The sequence below is a fragment of the Homarus americanus genome, unplaced genomic scaffold (genome assembly GCF_018991925.1).
Source record: "Homarus americanus isolate GMGI-L3 unplaced genomic scaffold, GMGI_Hamer_2.0 scaffold59951, whole genome shotgun sequence".
Taxonomy (NCBI): Eukaryota; Metazoa; Arthropoda; class Malacostraca; order Decapoda; family Nephropidae; genus Homarus; species Homarus americanus.
Window position 1 is genome coordinate 31861 of NW_024753080.1, and position 17947 is coordinate 49807.

Sequence of the window (17947 nt, forward strand, 5' to 3'; positions counted from 1 at the left end):
AGGAGAAGGAGTTAGGGAAGGGGAAACGGAGGAGCTTGAGGAGAGGAAGCGAAGAGGATCACCTGAAGATTAGGTCATTTAAACTTACTTTACCTGATAATTAACCTCCTAACCTAACCTAACTTAATGCTGACCTAACCTGTCCTAATGCTAACCTAACGTAACCTAACTTAATGCTAACCTAACCTGTCCTAATGCTCACCTAACGTAACCTAACTTAATGCTAACCTAACCTGTCCTAATGCTAACCTAACGTAACCTAACTTATTGCTAACCTAACCTGTCCTAATGCTCACCTAACGTAACCTAACTTAATGCTAACCTAACCTGTCCTAATGCTATCCTAACCTAACTTAACCTAACCTGTCCTAATGCTCACCTAACGTAACCTAACTTAATGCTAACTTAACCTGTCCTAATGCTATCCTAACCTAATCAACCTAATCCCCCAGGTAGCGTTAGGGTATTTATATCTTCAGGCGATTAGTGTCATTTTACCACAGCGCCTGAGTCACCTGACGGACCAGGTAAGCAGGAAAGCCTTTGTTAAGTTCAGGTAGCCTAAGGTCCTTATGATACTGCAACGCCAGCACGAGCATTCACCCGCGCCTGGCGTTTCCTTTCAAGACAATAATATATTCATGAATGTGGAGAATGAAAAAGCTGGGTTTTTTTCCAACTCACGACGTGTTCCTCCTGATCCACGTGGCCCTCCTCCTTCCTCATTACACTTCCACGACGTGTTCCTGACGACGTGGTTTTCCTCCTCTCATGGCCACTTTCACGACGAGGCCCTCTCCCTCCTTCCTCATGGCCACTTCCACGACGTGTTCCTGACGACATGGCCCTCCCTCCCCCTCCTCATGTCCACTTCCACGACGTGTTCCTCGACATGCCCCCTCCTCCTCATGACCACTTCCACGACGTGTTCCTCACGACATGGCCCTCCCCTCCTCCTCATGGCCACTTCCACGACGTGGCCCTCCCCCTCCTCATGGCCACTCCACGACGTGGTCCTGACGACGTGGCTCCCTCCCTCCTCATGGCCACTTCCACGACGTGTTCCTCACGACATGGCCTCCCTCCCTCCTCATGGCCACTTCTACGACGTGTTCCTGACGACGTGGCCCTCCCTCCCTCCTCATGCCCTTCTACGACGTGTTCCTGACGACGTGGCCCTCCCTCCTCATGGCCACTTCACGACGTGGCCTCTCCCTCCTCATGGCCACTTCCACGACGTGTTCCTGACGACATGGCCCTCCTGTGATCACTTCCTGGACGTGCTCCCAACTTCCGGGTGTTCCACAGTGGCGTCCTTCTCCCCAGTCAAACAACAGACCCGAAAATATTATTACCAGTTACAGATTATTTCACCACACTCATGTATCGCTTTTGTCTGTACCATCATAATGACTCACTATTTTTTAACCACACTTAACGCACACGTAATTCAGCTTCATCTATCCACTGTCCAGTTAGTTTTGATCGTTTGTGTGACGGTGAATTGTAATTGAAAAGACGATTAAATTTTTCCCATAATTGGTATATAATTAAGGACCAGGATGTTTTTATCGCTTGTTTGTTGTTGTTGTTTAGTTACAATAACACTAAACGAAACCAAAAATAAACACGCCGACACAATGTTGTAATTTATTTCATTTAAAAGCGAAACACGAAATATCAATTAGTAAGTTGTTAGTAATATTAAAACGAAGCAAAAACGATAAATATGTTTGTGTGTATTAGACATGAAAACAAGACTGAATAATAAAAGTATAAATGAGAATAAAACGATAATTATCACTGCAGAGAGAGGACAATCAGTAATACAATTTATGAAACAAATAAATTGGCTTTAGCTGTACTGTACAAATTTATCTTTAGGATTACCAAATAAATTGAAATAAAAGGAATCTTATTATTGTTTGTTTTATGGCGGCAGTTGTTTATTTGTAACAGACCAATTTTTTTAATTGATTATATTTCTTCTTTTTCCTCCAATCTTTTTTCTCTCTCTCCCTCCCCCTCTCTATCTATCTATCTATCTATCTTTCTCTATCTAATTATCTCTCTCTATCTATCTATCTATCTCTATCTAATTATCTCTCTATCTATTTATCTATCTATCTCTATCTATCACCCTCAGGAGATGATCAGGGAGATGAACCGTGTGGGGATGCTGGTGGACATGTCGCACGCCTCCTCCAGGACGGCAGGAGACGTGCTGGCCACCTCCCGCGCCCCCGTCATCTTCTCTCACTCGGCCGCCCGCGCCCTCTGTGACATAGAGAGAAACGTACCCGATGACATCCTTAGTTCCCTGGTGAGTGCTTGTTCCTCTACCTCTTCAGTGACTCCTTCTGCGTCGTCTTCCTCATCCTGTTACATCCTTCTTTTGTCTGTCTGGTCTTCTAAAGTTCCTGCCTCTTGGTTAGGTTAGGTTAGGTTAGGTTAGGATAGTGTATGGGTAGGTTCACGTGACCCCCAACTACATTAATCTGAAGTGACTATGTTTATGTTACGTTAGGTTATGTTAGGTTAGGTTAGGTTAGGTTAGGTTAGGTTAGGTTAGGTTAGGTTAGGTTAGGTTAGGTTAGGTGATCCAAAGTTATTTTTTATTGCTATCAAATACAGAATTGTCTTAGAGGTGTGAATTACAGTCAACTTACATAACCTGTCTATAGCATCACCTTAAACCAATAGCCAGGCGGGTCTTATGCGATAGTGAGACCTCCATATAACGGACTTTCATCCCATATGATCCGTTAGATGGAGGTTCTACATCTACTAGACCCTCGATATAACGGACTTTTATTTCTATATTACCCGTTAGATAGAAGTTTTACATCTACTGGATCCTCGATATAGCGGACTCCTCCCTCCATATAGTCCGTTAAATAGAGGTTTCACTGTAGCCCCACCAGAATAAGGCAGGCGGGACTTATGGTCTTCTTAAATAATACATCAGTTAAGGTGTCTACTTCTGCTACTCCTACAGGCAGCCAACGGAGGGATAGTGATGGTCAGCTTCTACAACGAGTTCCTGACGTGTGGTGCGGCGGCCGCTATCAAGGACGTCATCAGTGAGTATTCCTTTACTTCTTCCCGGGTCATTGTCCTTAAAAGGTTCTTTACGGTGTAAATCCTTCGTAAATAAAAATGTAAAAAAAAAGTGTTTAGGTGTTTGACTTAAGGTAAAACGGTGTAAATAATGGTATATAAGAGTGTAAAAAACTCTCTCTGTTTGACTTACGCTAAAATGGTGCAATTTGTTCTTTTGACTTATGCTAAAATGGCGTAAATTCTCGTAAATAAAAAGTATATATATGTCTTTCTGTTTGACTTAAGATTAAACACCAACATGAATTCATTTATGGTCTTACGATAATTAATTTGTTCTTAAATATAAAGAAAAAAAATAACTCTTACAGTTTGACTTATGATAAAACGATAACTATCCTCGTATATAAACCTAACCTAACCTAAACCAAACCTAACACAATCCTAACCTAACCTAAACCAAACCTAACACAACCTCAACCTAACCCAAACCAAAATCTAACACAATCAATCACCAAACCAAACCTAACCATACCCTAACCCAACCAACCTAACAATACCCAATTAACCTAAATACACCTAACCCAACCCAAAAACCAACCAAACCAAACCACCACCCACCCAACCACCAAAAACCCCACCAAACCACTCAACATACATCAACCTACCTAAACTAAACCTCACAATCCTAACCTAGCCAAACCTAACACAAATCTAACCGAAATCTAATTACACCCAACCCTAACTTAAAAACCTAACCAAACCAAACCTAACCTAACCTAAAAAAAACCTAACCAAACCAAACCTAATCTAACATAGACCTAACCTAACCTAACCCCAACCAAACGTAACCTCACCTCTCACACCTTGTTACCTCACCTTGTCCCTCACACCCACTGCGTCTTCTCTCTCCCGGATAACGAGGTAAATATTTCCACCCAGCGTCACCCTTCGACACATGATACACCTCCCACCTCTTCCTCCTCCGTATACTGCTGACACCTTCCACTAACCCATCACACACGTTATCTATCTGTATGTATGCTTTTGCGAGTATGTATGTATGTATGTATGTATGGTGTATGTATGTGTAATTGAATATCCCAGCGCGTGTCAAATTATAAATATGCAATATATCCATTTATGTACACTATTTATACACTATTTATACAACAAACACAGCGGATGAATATTAATGTTGAGATGTCTGTCTCAAGGCACTAGACATAAATATAATGACGGTAGGGAGACAGGTGGAGACAGGTAAGGAGACAGGTAGGGAGACAGGTGAGGAGACAGGTAAGGAGACAGGTAAGGAGACAGGTAGGGAGACAGGTAGGGAGACAGGTGAGGAGACAGATAGGTAGACAGGTAGAGAGACAGGTGGGAAGACAGGTGATAGGTAAGGCCTCTCAGGTGTGACGTGTAAACAAAGTGAGTCGCCAGTGTTAGGTCAAGGAGCTGGTTCTGCTCGACGGGTATTTGATATTCAGGGAGGAGGGGAATTAGGTCAGAGGTCATTGGCATTTTAACCTTTTGAGGTGTGTGTGTGTGTGTGTGTGTGTGTGTGTGTAGGGATCGGTTGAAGATTGGCACCCAGCTTATTTCGGCTAATGATTAAACACCTAACCTAACCTACCCTAACCTAACCTAACATAACCTACCCTAACCCAATCTACCCTAACTAACCTAACCTAACCCTAAGCTAACCTAACCTACTCAACCTAACCCTAACCCCACTACCCTAACCTAACCAAACCTACCCTAACTCATTTCCAACTCTACCCTAACCTAACCTAATCCCCAAATAGCTTTAAGGTGAAATAAGTTGGGTTGCCTACCTTCACGTGGTCCCCTGACACACACACACCGAGAGAATTCAAATGCAAAATAATACACAGGATTTTCAGTTCTGTATATTGAATTTATACGAAAAAAAGGTGTGACATAATTGACAGCGTCGCGTAAGGAGAAAAAATTTATATTTTGTAAAAGCGAATGTAGGCAATACCAGACCCGCGCTCTGATGTGTAATAGGCTGGGTGTCTGTGTTAGTCTGTGTAATAGGCTGAGCTGTGTTTGTCTGTAATAGAGGAAGGCTGTGTTAGTCTGTGTATAGAAGGAAGGCTGTGTTTGTCTGTGTAAGGGAAGGAAGGCGTTTGTCTGTGTAATAGAAGGAAGGCTGTGTTTGTCTGTGTACAGGGCTGGGTGTCTGTGTTTGTCTGTGTAATAGAGGAAGGCTGTGTTAGTCTGTGTAATAGGCTGGTGTCTGTGTTTGTCTGTGTAATAGAAGGAAGGTGTTTTGTCTGTGTAATAGGAGGAAGGCTGTGTTAGTCTGTGTAATAGGCTGGGTGTCTGTGTTTGTCTGTGTAATAGAAGGAAGGCTGTGTTTAGTCTGTGTAATAGGAGGAAGGCTGTGTTAGTCTGTGTAATAGGCTGGGTGTCTGTGTTTGTCTGTGAATAGAAGGAAGGCTGTGTTGTCTGTGAATAGCAGTGCTGTGTTTGTCTGTGTAAGAAGGAAGGCTGTGTTAGTTCATGTAATAGAAGGAAGGCTGTGTTAGTCTGTGTATAGAAGGAAGGCTGTGTTAGTCTGTGTACAGGAGGAAGGCTGTGTTAGTCTGTGTAATAGGCTGGGTGTCTGTGTTTGTCTGTGTACAGGCTGGTGTCTGTGTTTGTCTGTGTAGGAAGCTGTGTCTGTGTTTGTCTGTGTAATAGAAGGAAGGCTTGTATTGTGTGTAATAGGCTGGGTGTCTGTGTTTGTCTGTGTAATAGAAGGAAGGCTGTGTTAGTCTGTGTAATAGAAGGAAGGCTGTGTTAGTCTGTGTAAAAGAAGGAAGGCTGTGTTAGTCTGTGTAAGGAGAAGGCTAGTCTCTGTGTAATAGGCTGGGTGTCTGTGTTGTCTGTGTAGAAAGCTGGGTGTCTGTGTTTGTCTGTGTAATAGGCTGGGTGTCTGTGTTTGTCTGTGTAATAGGGAAGGCTGTGTTAGTCTGTGTATAGCTGGGTGTCTGTGTTTGTCTGTAATAGGCTGTGTCTGTGTTTGTCTGTGTAATAGAAGGAAGGCTGTGTTAGTCTGTGTAATAGCTGGGAGTCTGTGTTATCGTGAAGGGTGCTGTGTCTGTATAGGAGTGTCTGTTGTCTGTGTAATAGAAGGAAGGCTGTAGTCTGTGTAATAGGCTGGGTGTCTGTGTTAGTCTGTGTACAGGGAGGGTGTCTGTGTTTGTCTGTGTATAGAAGGAAGGCGTGTTAGTCTGTGTAAAGGAAGGCTGTGTTAGTCTGTGTAATAGAAGGAAGGCTGTGTTAGTCTGTGAACAGAAGAAGGCTGTATTTGTACAGGAGGAAGTGTTAGTCTGTGTAATAGCTGGGTGTCTGTGTTTGTCTGTGCACAGGCTGGTCTGTGTTTGTCTGTGTACAGGCTGTGTCTGTGTTTGTCGTGAAGGAAGGCTGTGTTAGTCTGTGACAGAGGCTGGCTGTGTTTGTCTGTAATAGGCTGAGGTCTGTAAAGCATGTGTTAGTCTGTGTAATAGGCTGTGTCTGTGTTAGTCTGTGTAATAGGCTGGGTGTCTGTGTTTGTCTGTAATAGTGGGTGTCTGTGTTCGTAGTAAAGGCTGTGTTAGTCTGTGTAATAGGCTGGGTGTCTGTGTTAGTCTGTGTAATAGGCTGCGTCTGTGTTTGTCTGTGTATGAGGAAGGCTGTGTTAGTCTGTGTATAGAAGGAAGCTGTTTAGTCTGCAATAGAAGGAAGGCTGTGTTAGTCTGTGTATAGAGGAAGGCTGTGTTAGTCTGTGTAATAGGCTGGGTGTCTGTGTTTGTCTGTGTAATAGGCTGGAGCTTGTCTGTGTAATAGGAGGAAGGCTGTGTTAGTCTGTGTACAGAGGAAGGCTTGTTAGTCTGTGTAATAGGCTGGGTGTCTGTTTGTCTGTGAATAGGTCAGTGTCTGTGTTTGTCTGTGTATAGGAGGAAGGCTGTGTTATCTGTGTTAGGCTGGGGTGTCTGTGTTAGTCTGTGCATAGGAGGAAGGCTGTGTTAGTCTGTGTACAGGCTGGGGTGGTCTGTGTTAGTCTGTGTAACAGGGGCTGGGTGTCTGTGTTTGTCTGTGTAATAGAAGGAAGGCTGTGTTAGTCTGTGTAATAGGATGGAGGCTGTGTTAGTCTGTGTAATAGGCTGGGTGTCTGTGTTTGTCTGTGTAATAGAAGGAAGGCTGTGTTAGTCTGTGTAATAGAAGGAAGGCTGTGTTAGTCTGTGTAATAGGAGGAAGGCTGTGTTAGTCTGAATAGGCTGGGTGTCTGTGTTTGTCTGTGAACAGAAGGAAGCTGTGTTTGTCTGTGCACAGAAGGCTGTGTTAGTCTGTGTAATAGAAGGAAGGCTGTGTTAGTCTGTGTATAGAAGGAAGGCTGTGTTACTGAATAGAAAAGGCTGTGTTAGTCTGTGTAATAGGAGGAAGGCTGTGTTAGTCTGAAAGGCTGGGTGTCTGTGTTTGTCTGTGTAACAGAAGGAAGGCAGGGTCTATGCATGAAGGAAGGCTGTGTTAGTCTGTGCACAGAAGGAAGGCTGTGTTAGTCTGTACAGCTGGTGTCTGTGTTTGTCTGTGAATGAAGGAAGGCTGTGTTAGCTATGTAATAGAAGGAAGGCTGTGTAGTCTGTGTAATAGAAGGAAGGCTGTGTTAGTCTGTGTAATAGAGAAGGCTGTGTTAGTCTGTGCATAGGCTGGGTGTCTGTGTTTGTCTGTGTAATAGGCTGGGTGTCTGTGTTTGTCTGTGGAAGGCTGGGTGGCTGTGTTAGTCAAAGGAAAGCTGGGTGTCTGTGTTGTCTGTGTACAGAAGGAATAAGTCTGTGAAGGCTGGTTCTGTTAGTCTGTGAATAGGCTGGGTGTCTGTGTTTGTCTGTGTACAGGAAGGAAGGCTGTGTTAGTCTGTGTAATAGAAGGAAGGCTGTGTTAGTCTGTGTACAGGAGGAAGGCTGTGTTAGTCTGAATAGCTGGGTGTCTGTTGTCTGTGTATAGAAGGAAGGCTGTGTTAGTCATGTAATAGAAGGAAGGCTGTGTTAGTCTGTGTACAGAAGGAAGGCTGTGTTAGTTGTGTACAGGAGGAAGGCTGTGCTAGTCTGTGAATAGGCTGTGTCTGTGTTTGTCTGTGTAATAGAAGGAAGGCTGTGTTAGTCTGTGTAATAGAAGGAAGGCTGTGTTTGTTCGTGTATAGAAGAAGGCTGTGTTAGTCTGTGTCAGGAGGAAGGCTGTGTTAGTCTGTGTAATAGGAGGAAGGCTGTAAGTCTGTGTAATAGGAGAAGGCTGTGTTAGTCTGTGAATAGGCTGGGTGTCTGTGTTTGTCTGTGTAATAGAAGGAAGGCTGTGTTAGTCTGTGTATAGATGAAGGCTGTGTCAGTCTGTGTAATAGAAGGAAGGCTGTGTTAGTCTGTGTAATAGAAGGAAGGCTGTGTTTGTCTGTGTACAGGAGGAAGGCTGTGTCAGTCTGTGTAATAGAAGGAAGGCTGTGTTAGTCTGTGAATAGAAGGAAGGCTGTGTTTGTCTGTGTAATAGAAGGAAGGCTGTGTTAGTCTGTGTAATAGGCTGGGTGTCTGTGTTTGTCTGTGTAATAGAAGGAAGGCTGTGTTTGTCTGTGTAATAGGAGGAAGCACAGTCTGTGAAGAAGGCGTAGTCTGTGTAATAGAAGGAAGGCTGTGTTAGTCTGTGTAATAGGAGGAAGGCTAGATTGTGTAATAGAAGAAGGTGTGTTAGTCTGTGTAATAGAAGGAAGGCTGTGTTAGTCTGAATAGGAGGAAGGCTGTGTAGTCTGTGTAATAGAAGGAAGGCTGTGGTAGTCTGTGTAATAGAAGGAAGGTGTTAGTCTGTGTAATAGAAGGAAGGCTGTGTAGTCTGTACAGGAGAAGGCTGTGTTAGCTCTGTAATAGGAGGAAGGCTGTGTCAGTCTGTGTAATAGAAGGAAGGCTGTGTTAGTCTGTGTAATAGGAGGAAGGCTGTTTGTCTGCACAGGAGGAAGGCTGTGTCAGTTCTGTATAGAAGGAAGGCTGTGTTAGTCTGTACAGAAGGAAGGCCATGCGGCCTGTAATAGAGGAAGGCTGTGTTAGTCTGTACAGGCTGGGTGTCTGTGTTTGTCTGTGTAATAGAAGGAAGGAAGAAGGTCTGTGAAAGAGGAAGGCTGCAGTCTGTGAACAGAAGGAAGGCTGTGTTAGTCTGTGTAATAGAAGGAAGGTGTGTTAGTCTCTGTATGAGGAGGAAGGCTGTGTTAGTCTGTGTAATAGAAGGAAGGCTATGTAGTCTGTGTAATAGAGGAAGGCTGTGGTAGTCTGTGTAACAGAAGGAAGGCTGTGTTAGTCTCTGTAATAGAAGGAAGGCTGTGTTTGTCTGTGTGCACAGGAGTGTGTTAGTCGTGACAGGCTGGGTGTCTGTGTTTGTCTGTGTACAGAGGAAGGCTGCTTGTCTGTGTACAGGAGGAAGGCTGTAGTCTGTGTATAGGCTGGGTGTCTGTGTCTGTGTGTGGAGGAGGCTGTTTGTCTGTGTAATAGAGGAAGGCTGTTAGTCTGTGTAACAGGAGAAGGCTGTGTTAGTCTGTGTAATAGGCTGGGTGTCTGTGTTTGTCTGTGTAATAGAAGGAAGGCTGTGTTTGTCTGTGTAATAGGAGGAAGGCTGTGTTTGTTTGTAATAGGAGGAAGGCTGTGTTAGTCTGTATAGAAGGAAGGCTGTATAGTCTGTGTAATAGAAGGAAGGCGGTCTGTGTAAAGGCTGTGTCGCTTGTTTTGTGTACAGAGGAAGGCTGTGTTAGTCTGTGTAATAGGAGGAAGGCTGTGTTAGTCTGTAGTAGGAGGAGGCTAAAGGTCTGTGTAATAGAGGAAGGCTGTTAGTCTGTGTAATAGGAGGAGCCTGTGTTTGTCTGTGTACAGGAGGAAGGCTGTGTTAGTCTGTGCATAGGCTGGGTGTCTGTGTTTGTCTGTGTACAGAGGAAGGCTGTGTTAGTCTGCAGAGGAAGGCTGTAATAGTCTGTGTAATAGAAGGAAGCAGTCTGTGTAATAGAAGGCTGTGTTTGTCTGTGAAGAAACTAAGTGCAGAAGGAAGGCTGTGTTAGTCTGTGTACAGAAGGAAGGCTGTGTTAGTCTGTGCACAGAGGAAGGGGCTGTGTTAGTCTGTGTAAGAGGCTGTGTTAGTCTGTACAGGAGGAAGGCTGTGTTTGTCTGTGTAATAGGAGGAAGGCTGTGTTAGTCTGTGAATAGAAGGAAGGCTGTGTTTGTTGTGTAATAGGAGGAAGGCTGTTTGTCTGTGAATAGGAGGAAGGCTGTGTTAGTCTGTGTAATAGAAGGAAGGCTGTGTTTATTTGTGCACAGGAGGAAGGCTGTGTTAGTCTGTGCACAGGCTGGGTGTCGGTTGTCTGTGTAATAGAGAAGCTGTGTCGTCTGTGACAGGAGGAAGGCTGTGTTAGTCTGTAATAGGGAGAAGCTGTGTTAGTCTGTGAATAGGAGGAAGTCGTGTTAGTCTGTGTACAGAAGGAAGGCTGTGTTTGTCTGTGTAATAGAAGGGAGAGCTGTGTTAGTCTGTGTAATAGGAGGAAGGCTGTGTTAGTCTGTGTAACAGAAGGAAGGCTGTGTTTGTCTGTGTAATAGAAGGAAGGCTGTGTCAGTCTGTGTAATAGGAGGAAGGCTGTGTTAGACTGTGTGTATAGGAGGAAGGCTGTGTTAGTCTGAGAGGAAGGCTGTTTTGTGTAATAGAAGAAGGCTGTGTTGTAGTCTGTGTAATGAGAAGGAAGGCTGTGTTTGTCTGTGTATAGAAGGAAGGCTGTGTTAGTCTGTGTAATAGAGGGAAGGCTGTGTTAGTCTGTGTGTAATAGAAGGAAGGCTGTGTTTGTCTGTGTAATAGAGAGCTGTGTTAGTCTGTGTAATAGGAGGAAGGCTGTGTTTGTCTGTGTATAGAAGAAGGCTGTGTTTGTCTGTGTAATAGAAGGAACTGTTAGCTTATAATAAGGGAAGGCTGTTTAGTCTGTGTAATAGAAGGAAGGCTGTGTTAGTCTGTGTAATAGAAAGGAAGGCTGTGTTAGCTCTGTGTAATAGAAGGAAGGCTGTGTTAGTCTGTGTATATAGAAGGAAGGTTGTGTTTGTCTGTGTAATAGGAGGCTGGCATGTTAGTCTGTGTAATAGAAGGAAGGCTGTGTTTGTCTGTGTAATAGGAGAGGCTGTGTTAGTCTGTGTAATAGAAGGAAGGCTGTGTTAGTCTGTGTAATAGAAGGAAGGCTGTGTTAGTCTGTGTAATAGAGAGGAAGGCTGTGTTAGTCTGTGTAATAGAAGGAAGGCTGTGTTAGTCTGTGTAATAGAAGGCTGTGTTAGTCTGTGTAATAGGAGAAGGCTGTGTTAGTCTGTAATAGGAGGAAGGCTGTGTTAGTCTGTGTAATAGGGAAGGTTGTGTTAGTCTGTGTATGTAGGAGGAAGGCTGTGTTAGTCTGTGTAATAGGAGGAAGGCTGTGTTAGTCTGTGTAATAGGGGGAAGGCTGTGTTTGTCTGTGTAATAGAAGGAAGGCTGTGTTAGTCTGTGTAATAGAAGGAAGGCGTGTTAGTCTGTGTAATAGAAGGAAGGCTGTGTTAGTCTGTGTATAGAGGAAGGCTGTGTTAGTCTGTGTAATAGGAGGCTGTAGTCTGTGTAATAGGAGGAAGGCTGTGTTAGTCTGTGTAATAGGGGAAGGCTGTGTTAGTCTGTGTAATAGGAGGAAGGCTGTGTTTGTCTGTGTAATAGGAGGAAGGAGTCTGTAGTAGGAGGAGGCTGTGTTAGTCTGTGTAATAGGAGGAAGGCTGTGTAGTCTGTGTAATAGGAGGAAGGCTGTGTTAGTCTGTGTATAGGAGGAAGGCGTTAGTCTGTTGTAATAGAAGGAAGGCTGTGTTAGTCTGTGTAATAGAAGGAAGGCTGTGTTAGTCTGTGTAATAGGGAGGAAGGAAGCTGTGTTAGTCTGTGTAATAGAAGGCTGTGTTTGTCTGTGTATGTAATAGAAGGAGGCTGTGTTAGTCTGTGTGTAGTGGAGGAAGGCTTGTTACATAGAAGGAAGGCTGTGTTAGTCTGTGTAATAGGAGGAAGGCTGTGTTAGTCTGTTTAATGGAGGAAGGCTGTGTTAGTCTGTGTAATAGGAGGAAGTGTGTTAGTCTGTGTAATAGAAGGAAGGCTGTGTTTGTCTGTGTAATAGGGAAGGCTGTGTTAGTCTGTGTAATAGGAGAAGGCTGTGTTTGTCTGTGTATAGAAGGAAGGCTGTGTTAGTCTGTGTATGGTAAGAGGCTGTGTTAGTGTTGTAATAAGAAGGAAGGCTGTTTTGTCTGTGTAATAGAAGGAAGGCTGTGTTAGTCTGTGTAATAAGAAGGAAGGCTGTGTTTGTCTAATAGGGGAAGGCTGTGTTAGTCTGTGTAAGGAGGAGGCTGTGTGTCTGTGTATATGTATGAGGTTGTCTGTGAAAGAAATTGTGTCTGTGTAGTCTGTGAAGAGCTGGTTTGTGTCTGTAATAGAAGGAAGGCTGTGTAGTCTGTGTAATAGAGGAAGGCTGTTAGTCTGTGTAATAGGAGGAAGGCTGTGTTTGTCTGTGTAATAGGAGGAAGCTGTAGTCTGTGTAATAGGAGGAAGGCTGTGTTAGTCTGTGTAATAGGAGGAAGGCTGTGTTAGTCTGTGTAATAGGAGAAGGCTGTTGTTAGTCTGTGTAATAGAGAGGAAGGCTGTGTTAGTCTGTGTAATAGAAGGAAGGCTGTGTTAGTCTGTGTAATGGAGGAAGGCTGTGTTAGTCTGTGTAATAGGAAGGCTGTGTTTGTCTGTGTAATAGAAGGAAGGCTGTGTTAGTCTGTGTAATAGAAGGAAGGCTGTGTTAGTCTGTGTAATAGGAGGAAGGCTGTGTTAGTCTGTGTAATAGAAAGGAAGGCTGTGTTTGTCTGTGTAATAGAAAGGAAGGCTGTGTTAGCTGTGTAGGAGGAAGACTGTGTTAGCTCTGTGTACAGAAGGAAGGCTGTGTTTGTCTGTATAATGTAATAGGAAGGCTGTGTTAGTCTTGTGTAATAGGAGGGAAGGCTGTGTTAGTCTGTGTAATAGGAAGGAAGGCTGTCTAGTCTGTGTAATAGAAGGGGTGTGTTAGTCTGTGTAGAGAGGAAGGGTGTTAGTCTGTGTAATAGAAGGAAGGCTGTGTTAGTCTGTGTAATAGAGGAAGGCTGTGTTAGTCTGTGAATAGAAGGAAGGCTGTGTTAGTCTGTGTAATAGAGGAAGGTTGTGTTAGTCTGTGTAATAGGAGGAAGGCTGTGTTAGTCTGTGTAATGAGAGGAGGCTGTGTTAGTCTGTGTAATAGGAGGAAGCTGTAATTGTCTGTGTAATAGAAGGAAGCTGTGTTAGTCTGATAAAGAAGGAAGGCTGTGTTAGTCTGTGTAATAGGAGAGACTGTGTTAGTCTGTGTAATAGAAGGAAGCTGTGTCTGTGTAATAGAGAAGGCTGTGTTGTTTGAAGGCTGTGTTAGTCTGTGTAATAGGAGGCTGTGTTAGTCTGTGTAATAGAGGAAGGCTGTGTTTGTCTGTGTAATAGAAGGCTGTGTTAGTCTGTGTAATGGGAGGAAGGCTGTGTTAGTCTGTGTAATAGAAGGAAGGCTGTTAGTCTGTAATAGAAGGAGGCTGTGTTAGTCTGTGTAATAGGAGGAAGGCTGTGTTAGTCTGTGTAATGAAAGAGGCTGTGTTAGTCTGTGTAATAGAAGGCTGTGTTAGTCTGTGTAATAGAAGAGGCTGTGTTAGTCTGTGTAATAGAAAGGAGGTTGTGTTGTCTGTGTAATAGCTAGTCTGTGTAATAGAAGGCTGTGTTAGTCTGTGTAATAGAGGCTGTGTTAGTCTGTGTAATGGGAGGAAGCTGTGTTAGTCTGATGGCTGTTAGTCTGTAATAGAGGAAGGCTGTGTTAGTCTGTAATAGAGGGAAGCTGTTAGTCTGTGTAATAGGAGAGAACTGTGTTAGTCTGTGTAATAGAGGGAAGGCTGTGTTAGTCTGTGTAATAGAGGGAAGGCTGTGTTAGTCCTGTGTAATAGAGGAAGGCTGTGTTAGTCTGTGTAATAGGAGAAGGCTGTGTTAGTCTTTATGTGGGAGAGGCTGTGTTAGTCTGTGTAATAGGAGGAAGGCTGGCTTGGTCTGTGTAATAGGAGGAAGCTGTGTTAGTCTGTGTAATAGAGAAGGCTGTGTTAGTCTGTGTAATAGGAGGAAGGCTGTGTTAGTCTGTGTAATGGAAGGCTGTGTTAGTCTGTGTAATAGGAGGAAGGCTGTGTTAGTCTGTGTAAGGAGGAAGGCTGTGTTAGTCTGTGTAATAGGAGGAAGGCTGTGTTAGTCTGTAAAGAGGAGGTTGGGTTAGGTTAGGTTGGGCATCATCTTTCGATAACAACTTATACCAAACATATAACTAAACATCCAGGTTCTCCTCCATCAAGTCCACCTCCTCCTTCAAGTCCTCCATCAAGTCCACCTTCAAGTCCTCCTCCATCAAGTCCACCTCCTCCTTCAAGTCCTCCTCCATCAAGTCCACCTCCTCCTTCAAGTCCTCCTTCTTCAAGTCCTCCCTCCTTCAAGTCCTCCTACAAGTCCTCCACCATCAAACCCACCTCCTTCAAGTCCTCCTCCTTAAAGTCCCACCTTCAAGTCCTCCTCATAAAGTCCCACCTTCAAGTCACATCAAGTCCACCTTCAAGTCACCATCAAGTCCACCTCCTTAAGTCACTTCCATCAAGTCCTCCTCCATCAAATCACCATCAAGTCCACCTTCAAGTCCTCCTCCATCAAGTCCACCTCCTTAAGTCCTCCTTCTTCAAGTCCACTTCCATCAACTCCTCCTCCATCAAGTCCACCATCAAGTCCACCTTCAAGTCCTCCTCCATCAAGTCCTCCTCCATCAAGTCCACCTTCAAGTCCATCATCAAGTCCACCACCATCAACTCCTCCTCCATCAAGTCCACCATCAAGTCCACCTTCAAGTCCTCTACCATCAAGTCCACCTCCTTCAAGTCCACCTCCATCAAGTCCTCCTCCATCAAATCCACCACCATCAACTCCTCCTCCATCAAATCCACCATCAAGTCCACCTTCAAATCCTCCTCCATCAAGTCCACCTTCAAGCCCGTCATCAAGTCCACCTCCTTCAAGTCCTCCACCTTCAAATCTTCATCCTTCAAGTTCCAAGACAAGCTGATGCCTCACCTCTTCCTGGAGACTCTCTTACATCACCTTAAGCTGGTCTTGTTCGCTCTGTAATCCGGGGGAAGCACTTGGTGTGTTGTGTAACGTGAGGGAAGAGTTTGGCCAGTGTGGTGGAGAGGAAGGGGAGAGGGTTGTTGGGGGAGGGAGGGGAGAGATGGTTGGGGGGGGGGGAGGGAGAGGGTTGGGTGGGGAGGGAGGAGGGAGGAGAGGGTTGTGTGGCAGGGAGGGAGGGAGAGGGTTGTGTGGGGGGAGGAGAAGGAGAGGGTTGTGTGGGGAGGGAGGGAGGGAGAGGGTTGTGTGGCGGAGGGAGGGGAGGGGTTGGGTGGGGGAGGGAGGAGGGGCGGGAGAGGGGTGTGCGGGGGAGGGAGGAGGGAAGGGGAGGGTTGGGTGGCAGGGAGGGGAGGGAGAAGGTTGTGTGGGGGAGGGAGGAGGAGGGAGAGGGTTGGGTGGCAGGGAGGGAGGGAGGGTTGTGTGGGGGAGGGAGGAGGGGAAAGGGTTGTGTGGCAGGGAGGGGGAGGGAGAGGGTTGGGTGGCAGGGAGGGGGGAGACAGAGTTGTGTGGCAGGTAGGGGCAGGGGAGAGGGTTGTGTGGCAGGGGGGGGAGGATTGGGTGGCAGGGAGGAGGGAGGGAGAGGGTGGGTGGCAGGGGAGGAGGGAGAGGGGTTGGGTGGCAGGGGGGGGAGGAGAGTTGTGTGGCAGGTAGGGGCAGGGGGTTGTGTGGCGGGGAGGGTTAGGTGGCAGGAGGAGGAGGGAGAGGATTGGGTGGCAGGGAGGGGGAAGGGAGAGGGTTGTGTGGCAGGGAGGGGGTAGGGGAGAGGGTTGGGTGGCAGGGAGGGGAAGGGAGAGGGGTTGTGTGGCAGGGAGGGGAAGGGGAGGGTTGTGTGGCAGGGGAGGGAAGGGGAGGGTTGGGTGGCAGGAGGGGGAAGGGAGAGGGTTGTGTGGCAGGGGGAAGGGGAGGGGTTGGGTGGCAGAGGGAAGGGGAGAGGTTGGGTGGCATGGGGAGGAGGGAGAGGGTTGTGTGGCAGGGAGGGAGGGAAGGAGAGGGTTGGGTGGCAGGGGAGGGAGAGGGTTGGGTGGCAGGGAGGGGAGAGGGTTGGGTGGCAGGGAGGGGAAGGGGAGGTTGGGGTGGCAGGGGAGGGAAGGGAGAGGGTTGTGTGGCAGGGGAGGGAAGGGGAGGGTTGTGTGGCAGGGAGGGGGAAGGGGAGAGGGTTGGGTGGCAGGGGAGGGAAAGGGAGAGGGTTGGGTGGCAGGGAGGGAGTAGGGGAGAGGGTTGGGTGGCAGGAGGGAAAGGGAGAAGATTGGGGATGGCAGGGGAGGGAGGTTGGGTGGCAGGGGAAGGGGAGAGTTGGGTGGCAGGGAGGGAGGGGTTGGGTGGCAGGGGAAGGGAGGAGGGCTGTGTGGCAGGGAGGGGTAGGGGAGAGGGTTGGGTGGCAGGGAGGAGGAGGTTGTGTGGCAGGTAGAGGCAGGGGAGAGGGTTGTGTGTGGGGAGGGAGGGTTGGGTGGCAGGAGGAGGAAGGGAGAGGATTGGTGGCAGGAGGGGAAGGAGAGTTGGGTGGCAGGGAGGAGGGAGGGAGAGGGTTGGGTGGCAGGAGAGGGGTAGGGGTGAGGTTGGGTGCAGGAAGGGGAAGGAGAGGGTTGGGTGGCAGGAGGAGGGGGAGGGAGGGTTGGGTGGCAGGGGAGGGAAGGAAAGAGTGGGGGAGAGGGAGGAAGAGGAGGTGGAAAGGGAAGGAAGGAGGGAGGGAGGAAGGGAGGGAGGGAGGGAGGAGGGGGGTAAGGAGGAGGGAGGAGGGATCAGGACATTCAAGCAGGATTTAAATGAAAGTGAGGAGGTGATGGATGTGTTTTGAGAGTCTTTCTAACCAAACCTAACCTAACCAACTTCACCTAACCTAACCTAACCTAACTAACCAAACTTCACCCTAACCTAACCTAACCAAACAAACCACTCGCTAATACTAAGATGGTTTCTTCCTAATTATGTATACTTCTTGATAAGGATATACATATGTCGGTGCTGGGCTGAGACGGCGAGTCTATTTTGTAAACATCTCACACAATTGGTCAGTAACAGGTAGTCAGACTCTCCAACATCCATCCTCTTCATCCCCCTCCCCACCCTCCAAACCACCTTCCATCCTCCCCCAACACCACTTTCCATCCACTTACCCCAACACCCCTACCCCCAACACTTCCATCACCCCTCCCCAACACCCCTCCCCAACACCACCCCATCACCCCTCCAACACCCCCCCCAACACCCTTCCCATCACCCCTCCCCAACACCACCCCTCACCCCAACACCCTCCCAACACCCACTTCCCAACACCCCCCCCCATACCCTTCCCCATCCACTCCCTCCAACACCCCCATCACCCCTCCCATCCCTTCCCATCCCACCCCTCCCCATCACCCCCCCAACACCCCTCCCCAATCCCCTCCCCATCACCCCTCCCATACACCCTTCACCTCCCATCACCTTCCCCATCACCTTCCCCATCACCCCTCCATCTCCCATCACCCCTCCCATCCACCCTCCCTACACCCCTCCCATCACCCTCACCATCCCTCCCCAACACCCCTCCCATCACTCCTCCCCTTACCCCTCCTCACCCCTCCCCATCACCCTCCCCATCACCCCCTCCCCTCCCATCACTCCTCCCCTCACCCCAACACCCCTCCCCATACACCCTTCCCATCCACCCCTCCCATCA

General features: G+C 47.1%; 1 protein-coding gene across 1 annotated transcript; it reads left to right on the plus strand.

Moving 5' to 3' along the window:
- Positions 1-1073: 1073 nt before the first annotated feature.
- On the plus strand, positions 1074-15291 carry LOC121855260 (cell wall protein RBR3-like). The gene is made up of 4 exons (XM_042350145.1): positions 1074-1325; positions 2147-2323; positions 2999-3083; positions 14459-15291. The coding sequence occupies exons 1-4, from the start codon at positions 1074-1076 to the stop codon at positions 15289-15291; spliced, it is 1347 nt and encodes a 448-aa protein (XP_042206079.1).
- Positions 15292-17947: the final 2656 nt, after the last annotated feature.